Source organism: Cyprinus carpio, chromosome A5 (assembly GCF_018340385.1).
Source record: "Cyprinus carpio isolate SPL01 chromosome A5, ASM1834038v1, whole genome shotgun sequence".
Taxonomy (NCBI): Eukaryota; Metazoa; Chordata; class Actinopteri; order Cypriniformes; family Cyprinidae; genus Cyprinus; species Cyprinus carpio.
Window position 1 is genome coordinate 6042894 of NC_056576.1, and position 10259 is coordinate 6053152.

At 32.0% G+C, this 10259-nt stretch overlaps 1 protein-coding gene across 4 annotated transcripts in view; it reads left to right on the top strand.

Moving 5' to 3' along the window:
- The window catches only part of LOC109112403 (rab-like protein 6), a 30038-nt gene that overhangs the window by 13052 nt on the left and 6727 nt on the right, over positions 1–10259 (top strand). For all 4 annotated transcript variants that reach the window (XM_042752132.1, XM_042752146.1, XM_042752142.1 and 1 more), the window contains exons 7-11: positions 627–767; positions 2027–2132; positions 5816–5919; positions 7240–7589; positions 9889–10054. In XM_042752132.1, the coding sequence (XP_042608066.1) occupies positions 627–767; positions 2027–2132; positions 5816–5919; positions 7240–7589; positions 9889–10054 (867 nt within the window). The remainder of the gene's footprint in view (positions 1–626; positions 768–2026; positions 2133–5815; positions 5920–7239; positions 7590–9888; positions 10055–10259) is intronic.

The following is a 10259-nucleotide window of genomic DNA, read 5'->3' on the forward strand; positions in this document are numbered from 1 at the left end:
CATAAGAACGGCTCGGGCATTTCCACTTATGAAGCAGCATTTGAATTCTGTTTATCTCAAATTTAACCCACTTCTGGACAGATATAGGATCAAATTGTTAATAAAATTCAGCTACCTCAAAGATCCATGTATGAAAAACGGGGCTCAGCTCACTGAATGAATGTTGGCTGGCTGCGATCTTGGCTAACTCAGTCTTGTTTTTTCTGGTCAAAATCTTTTGCCAGATAACGGTAGAATTACTTTGATTATCTTTTTAGCTTGTTTTCTAATGCTGCTGTCAGGTCAGTATAGACAAACAAACAAGAAGACACATTTAGTGCTTTGCTTTTTAATGCTGCTTGCTTTTAAGACACTGGCGTTTCTACTATGTGTCTTGTCAACATATATGTGGGTGGTCACACAAGTCTAGAAGTGCTGGCCAATAATGCAAATAAGATGATTTGATGAATCAGTTAAAAAAATCCCAAACTGTGCTAAATGTTAAAACTCATATTTTTAGATAGATATGTTTACAATGTATAAACGTACATCTGTATCTAAAAGATAATGTATGAAATTGTGCATTACACAAGGAAATCATGTCAAAGTATGTTTCATATGAATCACAGACTCTGTCTTTGCTGCAGGACGTTCAACTACATCCTTAGGGAGTTGCCAAAAGTGCCAACACATATCCCAGTGTGTGTGCTGGGTAACCAGCGGGACATGGGCGAGCACAGGGTCATCTTACCCGACGACATCAGAGACTTCATCAACAGTCTTAACAGGTGGGCAGTTCAAGATTATCCCTCAAAACAAGGGGCTTACGGCCCCTCTTATTCCAGCTCCATGTTTGAAGTAGGGCCATGTGAGATATTTGTAACATTTTTCCCAAATTCCGAGAATTTTTCTTTCCCAATCTATTTTTTCATTTTTCTGGTTTCTGTTTTAATGGTTAAATAAAATGCTAGTAATCAAAAAGCATGTCTAATTAATTGAAATCATGAAATGCATACAATTTAACAGCATTTTATTTTTTATGAATTTTTAGGGCCCCATGGAATCCATTTTTTTCTCTCTCTCTCCAAAAAAATGTTTATTTTTCCCAAATTCTGTGTTTTCCATTTTAATTTTTCTGGATTTTTTTTTTTTATTATTATATATTTTTTTCTCTTTTACTGGTTTAATTAAATTGTAAAAATCAAAAAGCATGTCTAATAAACTGAAATCATAAAACCTTAACAATTTATTAATTTATTAAAATTTTTACATTAATTCTATGTTGTCTGTTTTATTATCATAATCAGCGGTAATCAAATAAAGGCATAGAACAATAACAATTTAATTGATCTTTTAGTATGTAATCAAATAAAAATTTAACAGTTCCTTTTATTTTTTGCAAAGAAAGTGCTGCACAACCAAGGTTGAAGAAAAAGTGATATAATAAAGTGTATAAAGTTTTAATATTTTTTATTATTAATATTATTACTCTGAGAAGTACATTTTCCTGTACAGTAGTAATGTATTTCTGTCAGTTTCTTCAAGTTAAGCTTTTATTTTGATGGGTTGTTGTGAAGACCTTTGAGTTTCAAACAGGTAGTTTATATGTTAGATGGCTAAAAAAGTATTGACGTTTTTTTTGTTCATGTTTTAACATTTTCAGTAAGCCAGTGTAAAACGGGAAAGCATTTGAACAAATTAAAATTGCACACTTTACTTCTAGATTATCTGACCTTGAAAAATGAATTATTTCTGTCCATGTGAAAAAATTCAGCAATTTATGCTAATGAATCAAGCAACGGACATAACAAGTGTTTCAATAAATACTTGTAAGATCTGTTTTTTATGAATTACCTACACAAAAAAAAAAAAACTGAACTCTTTTATATATATATATATATATATATATATATATATATATATATATATATATATATATATATATATATATATATATAACTATACCATGCAAAGCTCTTATGAATAATGTATGACTGCAATTTATCAGTCAACTTTTCCCTAATCCCATAATCCTTTTTCATTGTAGACCTCCAGGCTCCTCCTACATCCACTATGCTGAGTCCTCCATGAAAAACGGCTTTGGTCTCAAATACCTCCATCGCTTCTTCAACATCCCATTCCTGCAGCTGCAGGTCAGACGAAACTCTCAAAGTCAGAGATGAATGTTTGCTCTCGGGTCAATGTTGATCTAGTTTTAGCATCATTTCAAGTGGAATCTTCACATATCTTAGATGGGGATTTGATTTCATTGGTACTTTCAGTTTTTGGATCATGGCAGGGGCTCTTTATGCTCCTCGTGGTGATCTGTCGTCTTGCTCTAACACACCTACTGTAGTTTTCAGGGCTGCATTCAAATTCAGTTTTTTTTTTTTCTTCTCCAAAGCAGTATGCAAGAATACTATGAGTGTCACCCAAGTATTCTAAAGATGCCTGAACATTGCACTATTGTGTAAACATATATAGATGTATCATGCATGGTTTGGGGCTAATAGCTTAGGTTTTTTTATTGTATGTTATTTGTTTTATAAATATGTATTTATTTAATTATTATTATTATATTTTTTTTTTATTGTTTGTTATTTGTTTTTTTATTTTTTATTTATTTAATTTTTGTTATTATGAAATTTCCTAATGCATGCATTTTTTATTTATTTTTTTTTTATTCTGAGCAAAATCTCTTGAATTCACCTGATGTCATAATTACGATTTCTGAACTCACAGCAGTCATTAAAAACCTAGAAATATCAGACATTTTTAAATTGCGATTTCCTGACCTGGAAAAGTCACAGAAATTAATGAAATCTTTAAAGTCTATTTAATATATATATATATATATATATATATATATATATATATATATGTATATATGTATATATATATATATGCATTGCTCCAAAATATTCCAGTAGCTAGAAATTGATATCAATGAGTTAAATCAATTTAAAGGATTTGAAATTAAACAAGTGTTATTTTTGTATTATTCGTATATTATTATAGTATTTATTAATATTTTGAAATAGCTTTATATTCATATTTTCAGTTTTCATTGTAATTGAATAATTTTAACATACTGTTTTAGTAATTTTGTCATTTTATTAGTTTTAGGTTTTTTAATATTTCTATTTAGTTTTTATTTTTACATTTTAATTTTAGCCTTTTAAGTACTTCAACTTAAACTTATTTTATTTCAGTTAGTTGCAAAGTTTTTCATCTAATGTATATATCTTTCAATTACCAAGAATTATTTTTAAATAAGTTTAGTTTTACATTTAGTTTTTGTTAACAATAACAACACTGATATTAATCACAAATGTGTGGAACATTCATGGAAATGATTGGGTCAGAAGTTGTGGGAAATCTACAGCAAGTCCTTCTCGAGAGCCCTCAGTAGGCAGCTGTAGAGCAGATTTGAGCAGCCCTACTTTAGCAGTAGCGTGAAAGCCCTTCCTTTATATGTATATTCGTTATTCATCTCTTGAGACTGGCTGAATGGCATTAAATAATAAGGTAGGTTAAGATTAAGACTGCTGAGTCTTATGTATCAGCATCTCAGGCTCTTCTTAAGGTTACTCCGCAGTTAGTAGGTTGGAGGACTGGTTTCAGTGTAATGTATTTTATTGATCCTATTAGAGAAATTAACTTACCTAGTCTAGTTCAATTAACCACCCATACAAGATCATAAATACAGATGCAACCTTTATAGATCATAAAAGAATCCTATATCATATCAGGATGTTTTCATGGGGTTCTGTTTTGGTTATTTAACAAGTTCGTTTATGAATCTTTTGTCTGTTGGACACTATTTAGATCTTCTCCTGTTAGGCACAAGTCTTTATTATTTGTGAATAGTGTTGTCAGTAGAACAACCTGATTAAGTTGTTCAGACTTGCTGCAGTGAACGTGATGCAAATCCCGCTGCTCAGAATCAGTCCGTCGAGCACAGCATGTCAAACTCATGAAAATTTCAGTGCTGTGCCCAGATCTGTTTTCCTCTACTTGCTATCTTTTTCAGTCAAAGTTTAAAGGCCACTTCTAACTTCCATCTTTTTGCTCAGAATTTGTAGCCTTATGACCCCCCCCCCAGAAATTCTGTGTTGTTTATTTAAGTTTTTCTGATTATCAAATGAAGGCATAAATTCAGTCAAAGTTTAAAGGCCACTTCTAACTTTTAATTTATCTTTTAATTGCTGAAAATTAAGCAAACTTAATTTTTTGGCAAACAAAGAGGATTTACTATTAAAATTAAAGCATGGAAGAAGTGTTTGTGATAGGATTATTCCTTAAAAAATAATGTTTGTTCCGTTGTAGTAGTAGTAGTAGTAGGCTGTGTACATTCTACTGAAAAATAGTAATAGGCACAATGTCTTCAAATCAAACCGTATGAACTTTAATTTTTTTTTTTGCCGTGAATACCTTTACATTTCTGTGTGTGCTGAAAATTAACGCTAGTTTTACTCAAAACAAATGGATTTACAAATAAAGCTCGTGAAGTGACTAATCAGAGCCGTCTGTAGTAGTATAGTAGTAGTAGTGTAGTGTGTGTACATTCTACTGAAAAATAGTTTAGTGAGACAGCATTTGACGGGTTGCTGAAACCTGCTGTTCATATGTGTACGTCCTCATTTAGTGAGACGGCAGACGCTGAAATCACCGCGAGCGTCACGCGCACTTCAGTATAAATGAAACCTCGTTTATGTCGACTTCTGCGGCTTAATGTTTACAGATACTAGTGCATATCGCGATTTGATTTAAGTGTAATGACCTACTTTTGATTAATTCATTCAAAATTTGAAAAATTCCGTGACATTCCGCATTAAACTGTGAATTCCGTTTTTATGACTGGATTCCGCGATTCCATCCGCATTTTCTGCATCGCGGAAATCATACAGCCCTAACTTCAGTGGTGCTAAAAAAAAAGTGGTGGTCCAAATTGCAGTGTCAGTGTAGCTTCAAAGGGCTCTACACGAGACCAGCTGAGGAATAATAAGGGTAAAGATAATAAAGTGATAATAAGGTGTCTTATCTAGCAACATGATTGTTTATTTTCTAAAAAAAATTAAATGTATATACTTTTTAACCACAAATGCTCATCTTGCACTAGCTCTGCAATGCTCTTCCGCAAATTCACGCATTGCGTAATCTCATTTTCTCCTCCAACTTCAAAATTTTCTGCCATTGTTGTTTTACCTTTTTTTGTGAAGGGCATTTGACTTTCTTGCATGCTCACTTTGTAAACACTGGGTTGCTACTTCCGCCTACGTCTCATGTGACCTTTCCTACGTGACTACGTCATACATGAAATCGAGCTAGTGCAAGACAATCATTTGTGGTTATGTGGTATTTAATAGTTTATTTTTTTATAAATTGAATTGAGCTTGTTTTAGATAGATTTTTGGTTTTTTGTTCGGCTGGGATCGTGTAGAGCACTTTAATAACATTTGATAATGCTGTGATATTTTTAATCGTATACAGTATTACAGTTAGTCGATCTAAAACAGTGATTGTGCATTAACAGCAGTCAACCATGTCCGTGTGCAAATTAGTGGTCTGAACTTAATTACCCAGTGCATTTTTTATTTTGGTCCTGCATGCGCACCACTTATGTGCACCCCGGGTTATTGGCAAGTCTGTGTATTTCAGAAAATGTTGAGCTGCAGGCTTGAAGTTTTGCGTATTTCTTTATCCAATAATTTCTAGTCCTCCTCCTAATTTAGAAATAATTAAGCAGGTACCTACTTACTTGAGTAAAAATGAGGTCAGTGTTGATGTCCTTTGAGTTCACAGTATGTTTGATGTGGCGTGTTTGTGTTTGCAGAGGGAGACTCTGTTACGGCAACTGGAGACAAATCAGCTTGACATCGATGCCACGTTAGAGGAGCTCAATGTTCAGCAGGAGACTGAGGACCAGAACTATGACATGTGAGTGTGAACCTTATGTACACACATACAGTGTGCACGCAAAATATTTCAGATGCTGTAGAGCAGCGTTTCCCAAACTGTCCCAAATTGTGAGTTGATTTAAGAGCTAATTATTAATTCATTCAATTGAGAAGTTCAAATAATTATATGGAGCTGCACAACGAATCAAAATAAAAGTGAAATTCATAAACTCAAATCAAAGGCTGCTATTTATTTAAATAAGTCTACATTGTGTCGTGCTGTATGTGTCAGAGTAAAGAGCAGTACCGTCAAATGCAACATGCACTAGGTTAATTTTATTTACACATTCAGATAATTTTCAACATTTTTGTGAAAAGAAACGTACAGCATTTCACCAGTATTCCAGCAAAAAAGCTTGACATTTTGAAATGTTAAAAGCTAGAGTTATTGAAGATTTGACAGTGATGAATTTAAATACATAAACGTTAGTAGTGTAACTTGTAGTGTAAAATATTGTCTATTTTTTATATCTATATATATATATATATATGTGTATATATATATATATATATATATATATAATATATCATATATATATAGATATATAGTTTTATATATATATATATATGTATTTATTTATTTATTTATTTATTTATACAGATCAGTTGTAATTGACAGTAGTAATATCTTTCAGTCTAGTTTTTCATTAATTAAAATAATAATAAAATTACATTATAATTATAAATTCTATTTTAAAACAATAATAAAAATAATTATTGCTGTTGCTTTTGTTGACTCAACTGTTAATAATTTATTATATTTTATAACCATATTAATAACAATAATATTAATATTTTATAATAAAATAGAATAATAAATGAAATTATTAATGATATAGTTAGTAATAATAATCTGGCATTCTTTAATAAAATAGAATAATAAATTAGTATTATTGGCAATAATTTAATATAAAAATGATTCTTCTATTTTTTAATTATTTTTATATATAAATATTATATATATATATATATAATGTCTAAACATATTTAGTATTGTGTATACAATATAAAATACTATTGATTCATATTAATGTGTTGGTAAATTATTGAAATATTAAGGGGGTACTTCAAGTAAATATTTTACATATAAGTGTTTTGGCTGAAAAATGTTTTGGTAACCCTTGCTATAAAGCATCATAGAGGCTCAGAGTTAAGTTGCACTATATTGCCACTGCATGGAACTTTGGCATTAAAATCAACTCAGTTTAGTTTTTAAATCTCTGGCCAAGAGTTGCCCACTTAGATAAGAATGTCATCTGACCATCATTTTCAGAATTTCACAATTTGACTGTTTTTCCAGATTTCTTGAGATGATGGAGTCACGCAAAGCTTACGGCTCTCCGGCGCCCTCTAATGGCCAGAGCCCGTCCTCGGGCTCCCAGTCCCCTGTGGTTATCCCCGGTGCTGCATCTCCCAGTAACTCCAGCCCCAGTACCCCACAAGCCCCTGTCCCACTCCAGACCCAGTCCGCCCCTCCACCACCTCCATCTATACCACACCCTCCCGCACAGATCACAGCCACCCAGGGACCCCAGACACCATCACAAACCCTGGAGCCCTCACCCACAGCACCTCCTCCTGCCCAGAAACGAGGCTTCATGTCACGCCTGTTCGGATCATCTGCTGCAGAGCCGTCACCGGACAAACCAGGTCAGTATAGAACAGTGTTATTATAGGATCATTGATATATTCTTGTAGTTTTTTTTTTTGTTTGTTTTTTTTTAGTACAGGTTTTCTGCAGATCTTAAAAAGCCTTAATTCACTACTCCACAAATGAAGGTCTTTAAATCAAGATGCATTTACTTGAAAAGCAAATTGAAGATATGTCTTCCGAGAAATTAAACAAAATTAAGTAGTTTATACTTGAAACTTGTTTTCCCTTTGAATTAAGGTGTTTTTTTCTGAACGCACTGGGAGATATTTGTTCGTTTTAAACATAATTATATTTTTATTTTTTTTCTCACAAAACAAGACTTATTTTCTGTTATTTTGTTTCTCAAGTAAACGTATTTTGATTTAAGAATCTTAAGATTTTTTTTTTTTTTTTTTTTTTTTTTAATGTATTAGAAAGTAATGGAGATCTGTTGGAGGTTGTATTTTCAAACTTTGACGCATTGCTTATTCAAGACATTTACATTTAGAGACCATACGGATATATCGTGTTTCATTAAATTTCTTTACTTAGTCTTAAAAAGGTCTTAAAAAGTCTTAAAGTTACCTTCATAAAACCTGCAGAAACCTGTAATATTTTGTCGTGGTTTTTATTTGTATAATTTCTGTTTTCATTTTAATTTTATTTAAAGTAATAAGTAATTGTGTTGGACTTTTTATGTGTATAAAGTTTTTATTACTTTTTATTTTAGTTATTTTATTGCTTCAAATTAAAGTAAATGAAAATGAGAAATGATTCTTGATGAAATAAGCTTAAGGTTCTTATTTGTTTAGTTTTATTTTTATTTTATTTCAAGTAATAAATATGCTTTATGGTTGTAGTTTTAGTTTTAATTAACAGTAATAACCCTGGAACATAAGTCAAAACGACGTCAGTAGAGTTTGCTTAATTCTGGAGCTTTTTTATCAAAATCCCTATGGGGAAACAAGCTTATAAATCATACAGAATTAGTTTTTTTTTTTTTTTTTTTTTTTTTTTTTTGAGAATGTGAAAATGCAAAATGTTTTCTGTGAGGGGAAGGTTAGTGAAAGGGGATTGAATACACAGTTTGTACAGTAGAAGAGCCATTACATCTATGGAGAGTCCCCACAAGGATAGTAAACCAGACGTGTGTGTAGGTTTGTTAAGGTGACTATATGAACTGTAGTAAAGAGGGGCTGTCGTCCAGAGACTACATTCATTGCCTTATATACTGAATACCAATAAGACATTATCAGGCAACACTGGAGCCGCCGCTGCACAGTCATTACGGAGACCGGTGGACTGACAAACACACGCGCAGCTCTGCACCAGTGCATTTGCTGCTGCATTGCAGATCCTGGGGGATGGGGCCAAGCACTTCCTGTCAACTCATACCTGTATATACAGTGTGTCAAATGGCTATCATCATGTGGTATTAGGTTTTATATTCAAAAATCATATGCATATATTTTGGTTTCTTAATTTTGTGTGGTTTCACAAAAGTTCCCTTTTGTTCTGGGAAATGTTGGATCCAATTTGCCAAATGTCTAAACTGGCATTAAAAATGCCACGATATCACAAGAAGTATAGATATATTCATATGTTAATTTACACACTACATTTCATGTGTTTTTGTGAAATTTTAGCACAAAAACTGGATATTTACATTTTTTGTGCATTTGTAGTATTATTGAAATTAATTACTTGTTTTGAATGTTGTTTATATTTGTGTTTATTTTTATTTTATTTCTTTTTTTTTTTTTTTTGAGGTGTAGTGCCAGATTTAGGAAATTATGTTCGGCTTATATTAACCTTTTTTTTTTTTTTTTCAGAATAATTATAATTAATAATAAAAGTTAATAGAATTTTCTAACAGGACAATTCTGGAATGGTCAAGTATGTTTCTGGTATAAATATCTGATCGTTGCAGTCATGTAACATCATTCTTGCATTTTATTTTAATGCAATTTTAAAAATCTATTCTGTTTCATAAAGTATATTTCTTTTGATACCTGAGGTGTAATTACAGATTTAGCTTATAACATTGCATATATAGTAACCATATTTTAATAATTAATAAAAAATAAAAAATTATTTTTTATATAATGGTCAAATATGTTTTAGGTGTTAATATGTTACAAATATCTGATCTTTGCAGGTGTGTAACATTATTTGTGCATCTTACCATTACTTAACACAATAAATTTATATGATCAGTCAACTTGCATTTTGTTAAAATGGACACCTGACCTGTTGCCATGTAGCTAGAAAACATGCATTCATTTTAAACCCTTTAAGGTCTTTTATCTTCATTAGAAACTGCAGGTTCTGAAGGCCCGAAGTCCTCTGGAAAGGTGCAGTGTGTGGATGACTTTGTGCCGGAGGTGGGTCTGGACAGGACCTTTCTGGAAGATGGTGGAACAGCAGCTGCTAAATCAAAGAAAAAACCTCCAGCATCAGCTCCCATCCTGGACAGTGATAGGTAAGCTGTGATAACAGACAGTTTATCGTTTCTAAAAGCAAAAAACATCCCGTCAGCTTCTCTGAGTATTACTGTAGTCATTTCAGCAGCTCATTTTTCATTTGCTCAGATCGACATGATTATTCTGTCTCAGAATGAGTTGATTGTGGTTGTGTTGTTTTTTTCTGTTCTGAAGAAAGTAGCGAATTTTGAGGAAAAGTGAAAA